Below are 17,654 nucleotides of genomic sequence, written 5' to 3'. Positions count from 1 at the left end.
AACCTGAACACAGGCATGTCCACTCCCCACCCCTGAAAAAAATACATCTCAGAAATGACACAGATGGCTAACTAAGGACTTTATTTCAAACAAAAATTAAAAATAAAAAATTGAGAGCTATCTCCCTGGGTGTGGGGAAGGGATCAGGGCAAGGAATTCCCCGAGGCTAGGCCAGTACCCTCAGATTGGAGGGGCCGTGATCATTCCCTTCCTCACTTCTGGGATGGGGGACCTCAGCAAGTGCAGAACCCTATGCCAAAGCCCACCTACCCAGGGGAACTCGGGCTCGGGCTCAGTCCCTGGGAGGGGACAGGCAGCAGCATGGCCAAAGGCCAACCACAGGATCAAGTCCTCAGTACCAAGAACCTACTCTTTTCTTCCTGGGACCTAGAATACATGAAGCGGATGGCCTGTGGAAAGAAACTCTCGGACCCTGGTGAGGAGAAGTGAGGCCCCAGCGCCCCCCACACTTATCACTTCTGTTCTCTGGAGGGCAGTGAGTCCTGGAGCCCATCAGGTGGTAATACTGACACAGCTGGGGTGGCGGCAAGGAAGCCCCAGTCAGTCTGGACCCCACAGCTGGCTCTCCCCACCCGCCCCGGCAAGCTCTACGGTTACCACATGATCCTTTGTATTTCTTGCCTTCCATTCCCCTTGGTGGATGGCTGGGGGGGTGGGGCTTCCTGGCTTAGGGTTTCTCCAAGGGCCTTCCCAGGGAGGGTCCCCTGAACCCCCCCATCGTGCTGGGGCATGAGGAGGAGGGCGTCACATGATGCCGTTGGTGAGGTACTGGAAGCCGTCATAGAGTTTGGTGGTTATAGACCGCATGCTGCCATCCACCATCTGCTCCACCAGCAGCTGCAGCTGCTCCTCGGTCATGCTCATGTGGAACCTCTCCTTGAGGTTGCGGATGGTGCTGGAGCCATGGAAGCAAGGAAGCTGAGAACCTGGGGGCAGCAGCGAGGAACAGGGTCACACATGGAAAGGAGGGGCAGCGTAACGGTAGAGAGCCAGGCTGCCTGCTGCCCCTGCCCTCCCACTCAGATCCCTGACAGCATGGATGCAGGTCTGCTTGGGCAGAGAAGGGAGGACTGGTGGGAGGCCCTGTCTTGAGCCCCTTTTCATCCCACACTCCTAAGTGCCTCTGGGTAAGGGCACAAGGGCAGAGGAGGGCAGGGGGTCAGCACCGCATCTCCTCCAGGAAGGGCGGAGGGAGCAGTCTTAGGACCCAGAGGGAAGGCCGGGAAGAGTCTGGGGAGCGGGCCCTGAGCTGGGCACTTATCTGGTTGCAGGCCTCTGCCTATGCTACGTCTGACACTCACAGATGACCTGAGCCACCGTCATCACGGGGCCAGACGGGGATGCTCCTGAGCAACGGCGACAACCTGTGGGGTGGGAGCAGGGATGGGGAGGAGGAGACTGGCAGCTCAGAATGGGTGGACACCAAAGCCCTGAGGAGGAAATGGGGATGAGGGCCCAGAGGAGATGGGAGAGGAGGGGTCCTGGACAATAGACTATAGATGGCAAGGCCGTGAGGAAACAGCAGCGAGAGCAGATAAAGAGGAGAGAAGAACACAGCTCGGCTCTGAGCAGAAGGGGTGAGCATGGCCCAGGGAAGGGGTCTGAGGATAGGGCCATCAGAGGTCAGAGGCCAGTGGGGAGCAAGGTGGTGACTGAAAACACCTGAGTTGGTGAAGAGCCAAGCAATGGAAGGAGACAAACTCAGAGCTGGACAAAGGATGGGGAGACAGGAAGAGACCAGGAGGCTGGAGATGGGACTCCTTTTTTTTCCCCTTAGTGCACACAGGAGGTAGTTTCTGTTGCCTCGGCCCTCCCACCCCCAGGACTAGCTGTCAGGAATCGAGAGGAATATGTGGAAGGAGGAGCAGGGCCCTGGATCAGAGCTGGGATCCCCACCCCTAGTCTTGAGGTGGAATCAACTTTCTGGAGGCTCCATGCCCCAGGGCCCCAACATGGAATCCCAAGGCACTATGGGTCCCACCCTGTCCCCGAACATAGGCTTCTCCCCAGCCCACCTTGTTGCATGATCTCTACGATCTGCACCACCTTATCCATGTGTTTCCGAGCAGCGATCAGCCCCTGCAGCATCAACATCTTGTAATAGTTGAACATGTCGCCATCCAGGCCGCCCATCACCTGCGAGGAGAGAGTTGTGTGCGCAAGGGAGCTCACAACTTCCTCCCTTAGGTAAACGTGCCGAACTCTGTTACTTGTCCACCTCTTATCAGGCAGGAAGCCTCCCAGGACATCCAACCTCACCCTGACTTACTCCCACTTCTGATCTGTTTGTTCCCACTTGCGGGGAGACTACCAGCTCCCCCTCCCACGACACCACCGTGAGGCACCTCTCCTTCCTGACTCACGTCCACAAACTCTGTGGTCAGTTTGAAGGCTGATGTCTCAAAGCCCAGGTTTCGGGGTGAGCTGGATAGGATGAAGCCAAAGTCGATGTGGATGATGTGGCCTTCTGCGTCCAACAGGATGTTCCCATTGTGTCTGAGGAGGGGGCAGATGGAAGAGACAGTAGTAAGTCTGACTGAGGTGGGAGCTTAAGCGGCAACACACTGGCCACATGACACCAGGCAAGGGCCCTGCCACTTTTCCTGCTGCCTAGAACTCAGTCCAACCCCTAGAACCCAAAGCTGGCAGGAGGAAGAAAGAGTTAGAAAAGCAGACTGCTAACAAAGGCAATGGGGTCTGATTTGCTATCATTAGACATAAAATAGTATTATGATTATCCCCATTTCCCAATAATCGCACTTCTAAGCACCCAATCCCAATCTAGCAGAGAACTGGGAAGCTAGAAAACACAGCCTCCGCACTCTGGCCAGCTGTCCTAGAGGCCAAGCACTTGGCTTAGTGGGAGGCGGCCAGTTACAACCTAATTACCTGTGTTTTGTTTGTAATTCCTGTTGGCCCACTGCAAATCAGAAACCCCACTGGAAGGGAACAGCAATCCCAGGCTGCTGCTGCTGCTGCCGCCAAGTCGCTTCAGTCGTGTCCGACTCTGTGCGACCCCATGGACTGCAGCCTACCAGGCTTCTCTGTTCATGGGATTCTCCAGGCAAGAACACTGGAGTGGGTTGCCATTTCCTTCTCCAATGCATCAAAGTGGAAAGTGAAAGTGAAGTCACTCAGTCGTGTCTGACTCTTAGCGACCCCATAGACTGCAGCCCACCAGGCTCCTCCATCCATGGGATTTTCCGGGCAACAGTACTGGAGTGGGGTGCCATTGCCTTCTCCAATCCCAGGCTGAGTGGAGTTTAAATGTAAAATAGTGTGGGGGCTTCAAAGAGTCAGCTTTAACTGTCTGGTAAAACCACTTACGTGAAAAAAAATTTCCCAGGAGGCAATTCCTACAGGCTAGCAGCATGAAGAAGAGAGAGATAAATCCCAGGTCTTTGTGATTCCCATATGAATGGCCAGTCGGAGGGGAACAATTAACATGCTAAGCATGTGAGGCCTGGCCCATAAGGGATCTCCTCAGAGTCAAGAGAGGCTTTGTTAGGCTAAGAGCTCCCGGTCTGAGGCTCTGGGGTCGGTTTGGCCAAAAGAAGAGGGACAGGGAGAACCCAGTCCCACCTGAGTCCTTACCCGCTGGGGAAGCATAACAAATTTAGCAACACTCAACCTTGGAGCCAGAAAGCCCCAGATGTCCTAGTCCAGCCTCTCATTTTACAGTGAGGAGACAAGCCCTGAGAGAAGAAATGACTGACTTGTCCAAGGTCCCAAGCCAGTGAGCGAAGGGCAGTTACTCTTCTCTCCTTAACCGCTGGAGGGAACTCCAGCTGCACTGCTGCAGGGGCCTCATTCTGAAACACTTAGGGGGACCTTCACTGCCGACGCTTCTCTCCAGTGGATGCGTCCATTCAGGACTTAACTACATCTATTCTTTTTTGAGTTATTATGAAAGGTTTACCAGCTGCCTGTCTCTTCCTCCACTTTTAAAGGGTGGACTCTCATCTTTTAAATATATTAGTTTCCTAAAGAAAAGCCCAGAGGCCTAAGTATCACCTGCTTCCCTGCCCCCACTTACTCAACATAGGGGCTCAGGCTCTAGGCTCTCTGGGCCCTGGGTTCCAAATGCTGACTCCTGAGGGACAGTCTAAAGCTTGCAACCAAGCTTTACTCAGCCATAAAAAAGGAATGAAATAATGCCATTAGCAGCAACATGCATGGACCTAGAAATCATCACACTAACTGAAATAAGTCAGACAAAAAGATAAATATTATGGTGGAGTAATAAGTGAACTTATTTACAAAACAGGAACAGACTCAAACACACAAAATAAATGGTTACCAAAGGGAAGAGGGAGGGTAAATTAGGAGTATGGGATTAACAGATACACACTGCTATATATAAGATAAACAAGAATTTATTTTATAGCATAGGGAAGTATATTCAATATCTTGTATTAACCTACAATGGAAAAGAATCTGATAATATATGTGTGTGTCTGTGTATATATATCCCTGTGACTCAGATGGTAAAGAATCTGCCTGCAGTGTGGGAGACCTGGGTTCAATCCTTGGGTTGGGAAGATCCCCTGGGAGACCCACTCTAGTAGCCTTGCAAAGAACTGGACACGACTAAGCAACACACACACAGAGTTGTTTAGTCACCAAGTCGTGTCTGACTCTGCAACTCCATGGACTGTAGCCCACCAAGTTCCTGTGTATACACGCTCATACATACATATAGATACATAACTGAATCATTCTGCTGTATACTTGAAATTAACATGATATTGCAAATCAACTATACTTCAATTTAAAAAAATGTCAGGCATCGCAGGCACTTAACAGATGCTAGATTTCTGTTAAGCGGCTCCGCTGGCTAACCTTAATGTGCTGCCATCCCACTGGGAACCCTGGAAGCACAGGCCACTGAGCTAGTGCTTTCCAGGACAGCTGCCCTATGCCCTCTAGGAGGCACAACTCACAGGTGCATTCCAAGTACTGACCCTGAGTCACTGTCTGGAGACAGTCTTAAAAAGGGCCTCAAGGGCGTAATAACCTTTGTATGGTAAGTTGTTCACCTGTGTGCAAAGATGAGCTTCCTGAACGTCACACGATACTGGCAGAAACGGCAGCTCTGGCAGAACAGATGACTTGAGTTTCGGAAATCATATGCCGGAAGAGGAGAATGCAGAGCTGGGAGTTTCAACTGTGTGTCCACTGTCTTTCACATTCATCTGCGCCTTTCTGCTCTCAGTCTCTGCCACTGCCCTCACGCCAGGCCTCATCACCTCTTGTTTGACAGCTGAAGGTCCACTGATCCACTCTTGCCCACAGTGCCACAGGGCACACTCACTCAACACAGACTGGCTCACGGTATTTCCTCTGCCTGCAGAATAAACCTCCCGAGCCTGATGAAGGCCCTACTAATCCAGCCTCAACTTAACGTGACATCACCGCTACTACTGTGCCATGCAGTGTAGCTCATGCTTAAATGACCTTGAGTTGTTTCCTCTGCCTGGAACATCCTTCCTTTCCATCCACAGCTTTCTCTGTCCTCATTCTCCTTTGTCTTTCAAGACTCTGCATGCTCAGACCCTTCCTCCTCCCATAAATGCTTCACTTCTTTGCCCCTTGCCCTGGTACTTGTCAGTCTGCCTTCTTACCTTAATAGAACAGGAATACATCTGTCTCCGCCTAAAATATGTTGTTTGTTTCATCTTTACATCTTGGCAGTGGAAGGCGGTGATGAATAAATGAGGAGACAGAGGAAACCCTGGAGAAAAGCTAAGGATAAGGGACAGGAATTCACCTACCTGTCCTTGACCTGCAGCAGGTAGCAGACCAAGCAGTAGCCAGCACAACTCTGCACAAAATTGCGCTGGGCGCTGAGGAATGCCTCAGTGGTATAACTGCCATGCTCCTGTAGGAAGTAATCGAGCAGGGAGAGCTGTGACTGCTTCTTCACCTGGTGAATGGATACAGCGTTGACCACTGGTTCAATCATGCCACTGTCGGCCGAAATCACAAGAATCTTATATGGCTTGATCCACAGGGGTACTCGCTCCTGTTCCCAAATGGACTGTGAGGAGACACACAGTGGCATTCAGACTCTCTAAATGAGAGGGGGGGCTAACATCCCTTCTGTTCCCAGCCTCAGACAGTTCCCATCCTTGGTGGCCTTGGATTCTAGGCCATTGAGTAAGTAAAAACCCTGTTATCCCACTGAGGGCCAGGAAGTTCTGAAAGGAAATCCAGGGTCTAACACACAGGGTGGCATGCAGGAAAAGGCATCTTATAGAGAGACGTTCAAAAGAGGGAGAGAGGAGAGGAGACCTCACTGTCACATCCCAGGCAGGGCAAGTGGGAGCTGTTAATCCAAGTTCAAACAACTGGGAGAAACACCAAGAGATTTAGGTTCAGAGGAACCTTCTCCAGAAAATGAAAATATTTATATCAAGAACTGATTAAACAGGTGAATTTGCTTGTAGGCATCCACCCTGGGGGGTCAGGGATTGACATCTTAGCCCACCGCAAACCACTTGCTGCAAATCAGTTGGGAGTTTTCTGATCTGTGATCAGAACAGGTGCCAGTCACAAAAGGGCCACAAGAGAGCGCTGTGGAGCTGCTCCTGGGGCTTTACTTCTGGGGAGAAGCACCAGCTTAGTTTAATGGAAATCCAACTTCGGCCTAGGCAGGAAGTTGGTCCCCAGCAGAGTTTCTGGCAGAAGGACCTGTGTGATCACCTCAGGTGGGCTACAGATGGGCTGGGTTTCCCTTCTTTCTCCCCCACTTCTCTTACCTGCAGTTGCTTTAACACCTGAAAGGCCAACAGCTCCTGCCGAAGGTCATCCCCACACTTGACGATGACTGACAGGAGCCGCCAATTGGGGAGATGGCCATAGGGGGAACCCTCTCTAATGCGCCTGTGAAGAGAAGCAAAAAACTGTCAAGGGTGATTCCAGGCTGCCCTGGTGGTCCAGTGGTTAAGAATCTGCCTTGCAATGCAGGGGACATCAGTTTGGTCCCTGGTCCAGGAAGATCCCATGTGAAATCTTGCAACTAAGCCCTATGCCACAACTGCTGAGCCCACACACCCTAAAGCCTGTATTCCACAGCACGAGAAGGCACTGCAGTGAGAAGCCCGCGCACCGCAACTAGAGAGTGGCCCCTGCTCTCTGCAGCTAGAGAAAGCGCCCACGTGCAGCAATGAATACCCAGCACAGCCAAAAATAAAATAAAAAATATTAGAAAAAAAAAAAAAAAAAGAACAGGGGGTGATGCCAGGTGGAGGACAGAGACACAACTTCTACAAAAAACTCAAATCAAACCCCCCTCAAGGTAAGGACTCAGATTGCCTGAGGCCTGACGGATTTTTCAGAGGAGACTGACAGAACATGGAGGGTGGATCTCTACCCAACTCACCGTACTTTCTCCTGCCAGGGCTCTTTGAGAGCAACTGCAGAAGGGTCTTCCGGGTCTCGTTTGAAGGCTGTGGGGGTGTGAGCCAGCTGCTCTGAGAGGCGCCGTCTAGCAGGAAGAAACTGTATCATTTGCTTGGAGGAGCAACCCCAGAGCCTCCTGTCCCTGTCTATGCCGGCATTTCCTGCACTGTCTCCTTGACTCTGGGCACACAGAGATAGAAACCTGGGCTGAGACAGACTCATGGAAGGAAACACACCACTGATACCCTTCTGCTCACCTGGTGGTTTGTAATCATGTTAAATGCAGATTAGCAGCCCCTCCCCATTTTCCTACCAAGATTCTGCATCAGGACAGATACAGCTCCAGCATCTGCATTTCCCACACCATCTCCTCCTCCTCTGAGCAATGCGTCTGACACGCGTGTCCTCTGTCTTCCGAGACCCACTCTGGGAAATGCTCAGACCTTCCTCTGGTGCTTTCATTCCTTTGGAGTCCTTTTAAAATTTACTTTCTTTCTGTAGTAGCCCAGTAACTTCCCAACCCACACCTTCACTCCCTCTAGTTTGGTGGCCTCAGGACAAGGACAGAGTAAGGAGAGAGAAGCGGGAAGCTATAGGCTGACAGAAAGGAAAGGAACAAAGAGACAGGTGGTGCCTAAGAGAGGGATGAAAAAGGAGGGGCCGCACAGTCTGCCCATACCGGATGTCACCTGCTGCGATGAACACAGGCTCCTTGCTTTCCTGGCTGGTGATGCTGTCCACGGAGAACTGGGAGATGTTGTCACAGCTGTTGGTGTGCACTTCAGGGAGCTGGGGAGAGCAGGGCACTGCAGGTCAGAAGCGCTGAGCACAGGGGCGCCTCTTCCACCTCCTCTACAGAGCACCCTTCATGCTGCCCTCTCCACAGCATGGCCAGTCCTCCTTTTCAAACTCTGCTCCAAGAAGCCTCCCAGGTCATGCATCTCCTGGACCCTACACTATCTAGGTTCCCCACTCCGCCCCCAGACCCTCTAGCAGCGTTTCTCAGTGTGTCAGCTATAGCTGCCTCAGAATGACCTGGAATGCTGCTAAACCACAGATCCCAAGCCACCATCGATCTGCATTTAAATGACTGGGAATAGGATCCGGAAGCATGAATTCCTAACGAAGCCTCCAGAAGACTTCCAATGCATTCCAGTTTGCAAACCACTGCAAGGACCATCACAGAAAGCCGAACTTGCAGCTTTATACTGAGAGCTCCCCAAGGCCAGGAATGCAGTCTTCCTTAGGGTCCAGAACAGACCCTCTCCAAGCTAGGTTCCTCTGAGCATTTCTTTAAACGAAGCCATCCAATCTTTGATTTACTTTGGCTGTGCTGGGTCTCTGTTGCTGAGTAGGGGCTACTCTCTAGTCGTGGGGCTCGGGCTTCTTAATGCGGTAGCTTCTCTGGATGTGGCTCCTGGGCTCTAGAGAGCAGGTCCAACAGCCATGGCACACGGGCTTAGTTGCTTCGAGTCATGTGGGACCCTCCCTGACCAGGGATTGAACCTGTGTCTCCTGCACTAGCAGGCGGATTTTTTTTAGCACAGAGCCATCAGGGAAGCCCTGCGCCATTCAATCTTACCTCCTCACCTCTAACTGTAAACTACCAGCCTCCAAGGCCCGTATCAAGCCCCTTCTTTTCTTCTTCCTTTGTGCCAGTGCATTTCTCCTAACCCCATCCGCCATTTCTGCACACTGCTTTGTTGTGTATCTTATACATAGATTTTTTTTTTCTCTTAAATGTCTGCATCTGATCTCCCCAGTTGGACTGCCAGCTCAAGTACAGAGTCTGCCTTTTCACAAAGTGGAATCTGGTTGGGTCATAGCTCTAACAGAATCCTGTTCTGGATTCCTGTAACGCCAGAACAAAATCCCAGTTTCTTTCTGCACCTTACAGGATCCTTCTTATATCTGGCTCATTTTGGCCTCTCCAGCCTCATTCTTTACCACTCTTCATCTCACGACCACACATCAGAGCCACACAAAATTTCTTTCTATTCTTAAAATAGGCCAAGCTCCCTTGTGTCTTCCGGTCTCTGCACGAGGTGTCCCCTCTGCCTGGAATACTCTGTCCAGCTAATTCCTACCTACCTCCAGGCCTCAGCTGAGATATTACTTCCTCCAGGAAATCATCTGGGGTGTGTCCAACCCCAAGTCTGGAATAAGCGCCACCCCCACCTGTACTCTTGCCTGGAAGATCCCATGATCGGAGAAGCCTGGTAGGCTGCAGTCCATAGGGTCGCTAAGAGTCGGACACGACTGAGCAGCTTCACTTTCACGCATTGGAGAAGGAAATGGCAACCCACTCCAGTGTTCTTGCCTGGAGAATCTCAGGGACGGGGGAGCCTGGTGGGCTGCCGTCTATGGGGTCGCACAGAGTCCAACACGACTGAAGCGACTTAGCAGCAGCAGCAGCAGCCACCTGCAGATGCTTGCCTGGCACGGAATTCTCTCCAGCACAACCTGGATCACACCACACTACATCTACCTGCTAACTGGGCTTGTTCTCTCTCCTATTAGGTCACAAACTCCTTGCAGGCAGGGTCCAAGCCTTGTTTACTAGCACACAGCACTCAGAGTGGGCAAAAAGAAGGCCCTCCATAAATATTCCTTGAATGAACAAACATATGACTTATTCTTCTTTGCTTTATATAGCAGGTGTTCAATATACATTTTGATTAAATTTTCCACTCTCCCCTGGGCTTAGAAGTTCCTCTTTACGTTAAGCCTAAATTCTTCTTGCTGGAAAACAAGCTCCAACTGAATTTATTCCAGTTCAGTTCAGTCGCTCAGTCGTGTCCGACTCTTCGAGACCCCCGTGAATTGCAGCACGCCAGGCCTCCCTGTCCATCACCAACTCCCGGAGTTCACTCAGACTCACGTCCATCGAGTCAGTGATGTCATCCAGCCATCTCATCCTCTGTCCTCCCCTTCTCCTCCTGCCCCCAATCCCTCCCAGCATCAGAGTCTTTTCCAATGAGTCAACTCTTCGCATGAGGTGGCCAAAGTACTGGAGTTTGAGCTTTAGCACCATTTCCTCCAAAGAAATCTCAGGGCTGATCTCCTTCAGAATGGACTGGTTGGATCTTCTTGCAGTCCAAGGGACTCTCAAGAGTCTTCTCCAACACCACAGTTCAAAAGCATCAATTCTTCGGTGCTCAGCCTTCTTCACAGTCCAACTCTCACATCCATACATGACCACAGGAAAAACCATAGTCTTGGCTAGATGAACCTTTGTTGGCAAAGTAATGTCTCTGCTTTTGAATATGCTATCTAGGTTGGTCATAACTTTCCTTCCAAGGAATAAGCGTCTTTTAATTTCATGGCTGCAGTCACCATCTGCAGTGATTTTGGAGCCCAGAAAAATAAAGTCTGACACTGTTTCCACTGTTTCCCCATCTATTTCCCATGAAGTGATGGGACCGGATGCCATGATCTTAGTTTTCTGAATGTTGAGCTTTAAGCCAACTTTTTCACTCTCCACTTTCACTTTCGAATTTATTCCAGACTAGACCTAGTCAGTGCTTCCCCGCTCACCCCTGTCACTAACTACCCGACTCATTTGAGCATTTGCTCCAGCCTGCCTCAGGGAGTGTTGTGTTGTCTCAAATACATTGAAAGCGCCTGGAACAGGCCCTATGGCCAGTACTACTTCCTCGGAGCTCCCTCACCTCCACCTGCAGCTCGCCTATGTCATCCACCGACCAGGCCTCGTCATCGTTGTCATAGTTGGGCACGGTGCTGAAGCTGCCTGCCCGCTGCTCGTGGGTGATGCCGCATTCGGGCAGGTTCTCTACAGACCGGGTGCTCCGAATTCGGTTCTCGGGGATTCGGGCGGGGACACTAGTGGTGTCGAAGTTTTCACATTCGAGGACCTCCACATAGATCAGGTAGGGAGCCTGGGGGGTAGTGAGAACAGTATTTGTAATATCCCTCCACCACTGCTCTCCTCAAACTCAACCTTGGTAACACAGTCTGTCCTGCTACCCACCCCTGCACCAGCGCCTCCATCAGTCCCCAGACACCAGGAATGCCCTACTTAGGGCAGGAACTGATCCTGTGAATACATATGTAAGAGTCTGGCTGAGAGTATATAGGTCTAGCAAATGTTCAGCCGAGCTTCAAAATGTACAGAGGGTGCACCTGACCAAAACCACCCCAAACTATCAATTACCACCCATCAGAGAGGCCTGAATGCCTCTGCGGACTTGTCCTCAAAACCGAAAGACTAGGAAAAAGCTGGGCACTGTGCCCAGGATTCTAATCTTCAATACGTCTTCTGGAAAAAACAAACAAACATCTGAACCATTAGTACTCATTTCAACCAGCATACTACTTTAGCTAATTCTCTCCAACGTGAACTGGGCACCTTTCTCTCCTTCTCCCTGCCCACTGTGATCAGAAAAGGTCTTAGAAACAAACATTTCTCTACTTTTATTGTTGCTGTACCTGGAAAGCCTCAGAGTTATGGAAGGGCTGGAGAAGGGCTCCCAGAAGGACTAGAAGGTGAGGAGAGTGGCTCTTCTCTGAGACAGAGCAGGAGGCAAGCTGAACACATTAGGCCTCTTTGGTCCAGAAAAACAAAGCCCAAGAACAGGGACAGGCGGGCGCTTGGAATCACAACAGAGCGGAGGTGAAGTCAAGGCTGACAGGTGCATATGAGCTATGGAGGAGTTCAGGATGCCAGGGGGGCTTCCCTGGGCCTGTACACACAGCCACGGGAGTAGAGACAGATGAGGGGTCTGGTTGAGGCCCGAGCCCACCTACCTTGTCCTTAGAATTGAGGACGACAGCCTGGGTGTGGGGCACGCGGACCACGTGGTGGTCGAAGCCAGCAGTGGGCAGCCAGACTCGGGCAGGGAGCTTGTGGTTGAGCAGGGAGAGCTCTGAGATCAGCCGCTGTGTCTTCTGCTCCTTGGTGGGGAGTGTGGCCAGCCGCTTGCCAATCGCCATCAGGGACTTGATGAATTCTCGCTCAGGAGCCAGTCTGACGGGCTACAGGGGGGTGGCGTGAAGTAAAAGATGGTGAAGAAACCATAGAAAAAAGTGGTCCTCCCACTCAGTCACAACTAGCCCCGCAGGCCAGGGGTCCCAGTGTTTCCAGTACTCCAGGGAAGGGAGACCTGATGGCCCTCTCAGGAGATCCCACCCACGCCCATCAACCTGAATTGGGAACAGGCGGAAAAGCCAGCACTGCCCTCCTTCACAGGCTGTTTCTTGACGGGAAGGGGGTGTGTGACTCCAGGTCACTCGATGCACCCCACTTCTCTTGGACTTGAGTTCCCGAGGAACTGTCCCAAGGCTCCCAGACGGACGGGAGGATGACATCCAGAGAGGTCTGCCAGGGACCCAGACAGCAATGCTGCTCACACCTGAAGTGCTTCACCCATCTCAACAACGAGGCCATCCCTCTCCCCATAGGATCCCTAGGCTGGGTGTCCAGCAGGCCCGCAGAGCTCCAGAGGGGAGCTGTGAATCAGTACCCCTCCTTTCAAAGGAGGATTCAGTCCATTCAAGTGACTGCTGCTGCTTCCACAGCACCCCCCTGCCCACCCCACAATCTCTCACTGAGGGTCAGTGCGCATGCAGGGTATGAGGCAGGATGAGCAGACTTTGCACTAATGAGGGAACAATCAACAGGGAAAGAAAAAGCACATGGAGGCTGGGAGGTGTGCACAGGTGGGTGGAGAAGACAGCTCCTTTCAGGCCCTGGTGCCGGCCCTGAAGGCCTGTCTCAGTGATTCCTCCTTGGATCCTCTTCCCCTACCTCTCAGGGACTAGGCTACCCACATTCGCTCCCTCCTCTGGGCTTGGCTGCTCACGCTGGGCACTTCATTCTTAGAAAGGGCAAAGTCAGTGTTGGGAGTCAGGCGGGGATGGGGAAAGAGATGGGCTCAGCTAGACATGGAAAAGGGCTCCTTTCTCAGCCTAAGTCCTTCCACCTTAAGGGGCATTTTATCAAGATGGCCACCCAGCTCCCTGGCCCATCTCTCCTCAGCTAGGCAAGGACAATCTCTCTTCCTCAAATAGAAACAGTAGTATCTCACTCACCAGGCTTCTCTCCCTCTTTGTGTGTCAAGCTCAGTTTCCCGAGTGAGAATTTCTACCCTCACCCCCTCACATTGCCATAAAGAGCTTCTTTGCAAAGCTGAGCAGTACCAGGCCCAGCTCTGCATGTGCTCAGAGCCAGGGTTCAAAGGGACAGCTCAGCTCTCAGGCTCTACCCACAGGGGACTGGCCCAGGGCCCCACACAGTAATGAAGACCCAGGTGTCTGAATCAGTCAGGAATGCTTCGGGAGGCAGGGTTGAAAAAGAGATAAAGACAGGAAGACAACAGAACTAGACCTCTGGTCCCTGGAAATATCCTAGGGGCTTCAGAGAGAGTTAAAGAAAGGAAGAGGAAATCTGGAGACTCACTCCTTCATTCATCCTGATCCCCTAATCCATCCACTCAGGTGGCAAATGGTCATGGTCCCAAAGACCCTCCACCCCAACCAATTCATAGTTATTTCAGATTAGAAACAACAGAATTCCTTCCCATCCTCAATTCAGCCTTTGGGCTGGGAGCCCCTAAATTACGTCAGCATGTTGGAAATATGACCCCCGGCCTCGAGAGAGAGGCACTGCCACATGGGAGGAGATAGGAGTCATGACTGAAAGGGGATCAGCACAGAACAGAGAAAACTGATTGGGAAGACAAATCAAAAGTAAAACGTAAAAGAATCATCCAAACTCCCAGAGGGTCCAGCATTTCCTCTCACGTCTCTGCCCAGCAACAAGGTCCGAGACCCTGTGGGACCGGAGGGTCAGGGGTTAGTCCAGAGGGAACAAGAAAGGAGAATGAGGGTTACGAAACATCCTGGGCAGGGGGCTGGGAAAGGGAAGAACTCAGACCTGAAAGAAATGTGAAGTTAAAAAGGAAACTGGTGTGGGGAGGCGCAACGTTCCTTCAGGCCAAATCCTATTTGCTTCTCCAGTCAGCTCACCCAGCATGGGGCCTGGCATTTGGAAGACACTGAATAAGTATTTGATGGTCTGACGGCAGAAGCCACAGGGAAAGGGTGCTGGGTGGGAGAAACAGGATCCTGGGGGTTTCTGCCAAGCAGCTCTTGGCTTCAATCCAGGGGTAAATTCTACCTCTCTCCCAGCTGTTTGCTCTAGAGAACCAAGAGCTGGGGGCTGCGTTGCACTACAACCCAGCTGTCCTGGGAGAAGGATCAACTGAGCCCCCTCAGCACTGGCAATGAAGAGCAGGGGCTCCTCCAGGTCTCGGAGGCCTGGGAGTTAGGGGCTGAAGTCCCAGGAAGAAAAGGCAACTTTTAACTCCAGCCTTGACCTGGGGACTCAGAAGACCTGGGGACGGAGAGGAAATGCGGCCATGGGGGGAGCCTGCCACCCAGTCCCAGCCTGGCCCGACTTACGGAACTGAATGAATTATCAATACTCTCGGTGCTGGAGGAGAGCTCCTGGGAAAGGGCCGGAGGGCAAGGGGGAGAAGAAAGGGGCAGGGAGGGAAGGGAGAGAGACAAAGGCATAGAATTTAGCTCCAACCTGGATCATAACTATTTCTCTTATGCAGCTCTACCCTTCTGCTTTAATGAAAGAAAGTCAGCCCACAAATGCCACTTGCCTAGATTCTTGACATTGTGGAAGATGCTAGAAAGCTAGCGTAGACCTTGAGGTCAGAAGGGTTGAAGAGGTAGTGGCCTCTGCTTTTCATTTCCTGCCCTTCTGTTCTTGCCTGCACAAGCCTTCCTTCTAGGAAAAAATCCTACAGCTGGATCCGTCAGGGAGGCAGGTACCTTGATGCTGCAAAGCTTTCCTGCTTCCTCTTTATTCACTCACATGCTCAACCAACCCCTTCTCCATGGAGACCACCATTGAGACTGAATTTAACAAGCTGCATGGCCCCCATACCAGAAATCCCATGTTCCTCAAGCTTCTTGGAGATGTCAAGGAGAAAGCAGAGCTAACCTTTCAGTGCCAGGTACATCTCCTCTCTAATCAGCCTCATTATCACCCTGGGAAACCCAATCCCACCCCTGAATCATGTGATGAGGGCTAGCAGGGACCCAGGAGCATGAAACATCTGTGCTAGGTGCTGCTGGGAGTTAAGGACGAGTAACTCTCTTCCCTACCAAACTTCTGTGGGCTTCCGATCAGGCCGTTTCATGTGACACTCAATAAACTACAATTTTTGGATGTAAGCTGAGAAGCCAGGTCCCAACTGAATCCGTCTGAGAAAGCTGAGTGGCTGGCTGCTCCACAGCAGCTGTCCTAGTCCCAGTTCGGGGGAGTTAGCTAAAACTCACCCCATTCCTGTCTTACTAGTGTCTGCGAGCAAAACAGGGACAGGACTGGTGCTGCAAGTCACTGAGCGGCTCTGCTGCGCTCGTGCACAGGCCCACCCTGGGTTCTGTCCACCAAGGTCTCCCAGGACAGGGAGAGGGGCAATATGGGTACACGGTGCACAGGAAGGGAGGGTCCTGGACTCGAGAGACAAAGTCAAAGCCGCTCTCAGGGCAGGAGGGCAGTGGTCGCTGAGCTACTCTGCAATCAGAATTTCAAGCATCTACTTAATTCAATTCCACGGTTTACATTCTATTCCAGCTGGAGGCCCTCTTGTTGGGTCTTTCTTTAAAGAATTTGGAGAGAGTGGCACTTTGAAGAAGTCAAGCTGTACACTCTCCCAAGGCCACAGCTCTTCTGCTTGGAGGGGAGTGGTGGTGGGAGGGAGCACCAAGGCAGCCAGGATGCGCAGGCTGATGATGACTTGCTGGCTCAATCTCTACCCCGGAGTTGGGTGGGGAAGGAACAGTAGGCAGGATTTGGGTTCCACAAGCCCCGTGCCAGCTGCTTCTACAGACAGGATGGTCCTGTCTGACTCATTAACAGCCTTGGGGGCAGGGAGATATACCATGAACTGCTCCTCTCTCCTCCTCTGGAGACTTGAGTCACTCAAACTGAGTCAGCTCTAAGGAGAGAAGCTTGAGGCCAAGAAGCTGACATCACACTCTATCGGGCTGGAAGGCCTCTTGGGCTTCCAGTGTGATATACAGATTTCTCTGTACAAAGGTTATAGCCCTGAGAAGACAAGGCTGATCTACATTACAGGGGGAACGTGTTGGGTGGGGGTAGGATCTAAATCACTCCGTTCCCTGAGCCCCCACCCTAGGCCAAAATATCCACCAAGTGGTTACAACTGGAAAGGAAAACTACCTGCCCCACTTAAGAGCTCCCTGACGAGGTTGAGAAAAACTGCTCTGAAGGGCTGGGCTGGGCGGCGGGTGGGAGCAGGAGCGGGAGGAGATGGGAGAAATCAGTGCTGGAGCCCTTTACTTGTAGGGAAGAGTGTAAAGGATTCCTCATTAAAAAACAGAACCCTCTGTGAAATGTGGGGAGAGAAGAACTCTGCTGGGAGACCCTAGGCAGGAAGAGACTGCACGAGCACCTGGGATTCTTCCTGGAGTCCTCGCTTCACCCTCCAGAGGGTCCCTGCTGGTGGTGGGAGCACAGTATTAAACTCAGAGCCCACGGGGAAAGCCAGAGAGGGCGAACAGGGTGTCTCTCCTTTGAGAGTCTCTGTTCAGACCTTAGATAATCCTGAGTTTTGTTTTAGTGAGCTGTATACTTCCTTCTCACGTACAGGAATCAACATTTCAAGAGAGTCACCAGAAAATCGCTAGAACTAAGAAATTCAGTAAAGTTTCAGGATACAAAATTGAAGAGTCACAAACCAAACAACTTCCTAGATAATGGGATCTCCCTATTACTTTGTAAGTTCCTGGAGGAAAGGACAGCATTTTATCCTACATCCCTGCTGCTTCCAGCACAGGCTCTGCGTGGACAAGCTTGAGAACTACAGGCTGAGTGAATGAATGTTGCATGACAGGGGAGGTGGACAATTAGAAGAAAGAAAACCAATACTTGGAAGACAAAGGCCTTGAAAGATGTATCTTCGAAAAGTCAAAGGGGTTTGGAGAGACCTCTGGGCTGAAGACTCCAACGCTTAGACTCCTGGTGACTCTCACTCTCACATTTCCTGGGGAGCCACAGTGGATTCTGGTGTCTCTTTCTGCTAGCATCATATAACCTGGGAGTGGTGTCTCCTTTCGTCCCTGGATCTACTGACCCAGGAAAAAGGAGCCAGGTTGGGAAGAATGGCAGCTGGAGAAGCCAATCTAGAGGATTTTAGCATTCACAGAATACCTGTGTCTCAGCATCACCC

The 17,654-nt window shown here is 51.6% G+C and overlaps 1 protein-coding gene across 4 annotated transcripts in view; it reads right to left on the bottom strand.

Annotated features, from left to right (window-relative positions):
- Positions 1-62: 62 nt before the first annotated feature.
- The window catches only part of PI4KB (phosphatidylinositol 4-kinase beta), a 28,691-nt gene continuing 11,099 nt past the window's right edge, over positions 63-17,654 (bottom strand). The window contains exons 3-13 of one of the 4 annotated variants that reach the window (XM_027533806.1): positions 14,848-14,892; positions 12,193-12,420; positions 11,097-11,324; positions 8,105-8,214; positions 7,406-7,510; positions 6,783-6,906; positions 5,796-6,061; positions 2,385-2,517; positions 2,037-2,157; positions 1,323-1,385; positions 63-947 (exon numbers count right to left, since the gene is read on the bottom strand). In XM_027533806.1, the coding sequence (XP_027389607.1) occupies positions 766-947; positions 1,323-1,385; positions 2,037-2,157; positions 2,385-2,517; positions 5,796-6,061; positions 6,783-6,906; positions 7,406-7,510; positions 8,105-8,214; positions 11,097-11,324; positions 12,193-12,420; positions 14,848-14,892 (1,605 nt within the window). In that variant the 3' untranslated portion in view covers positions 63-765. The remainder of the gene's footprint in view (positions 948-1,322; positions 1,386-2,036; positions 2,158-2,384; positions 2,518-5,795; positions 6,062-6,782; positions 6,907-7,405; positions 7,511-8,104; positions 8,215-11,096; positions 11,325-12,192; positions 12,421-14,847; positions 14,893-17,654) is intronic. The other 3 variants (XM_027533821.1, XM_027533813.1, XM_027533830.1) reach the window with 3 other exon arrangements.

Source organism: Bos indicus x Bos taurus, chromosome 3 (genome assembly GCF_003369695.1).
Source record: "Bos indicus x Bos taurus breed Angus x Brahman F1 hybrid chromosome 3, Bos_hybrid_MaternalHap_v2.0, whole genome shotgun sequence".
In the NCBI taxonomy this organism is placed as follows: Eukaryota; Metazoa; Chordata; class Mammalia; order Artiodactyla; family Bovidae; genus Bos; species Bos indicus x Bos taurus.
This window is presented reverse-complemented; position numbering and strand designations above follow the sequence as displayed.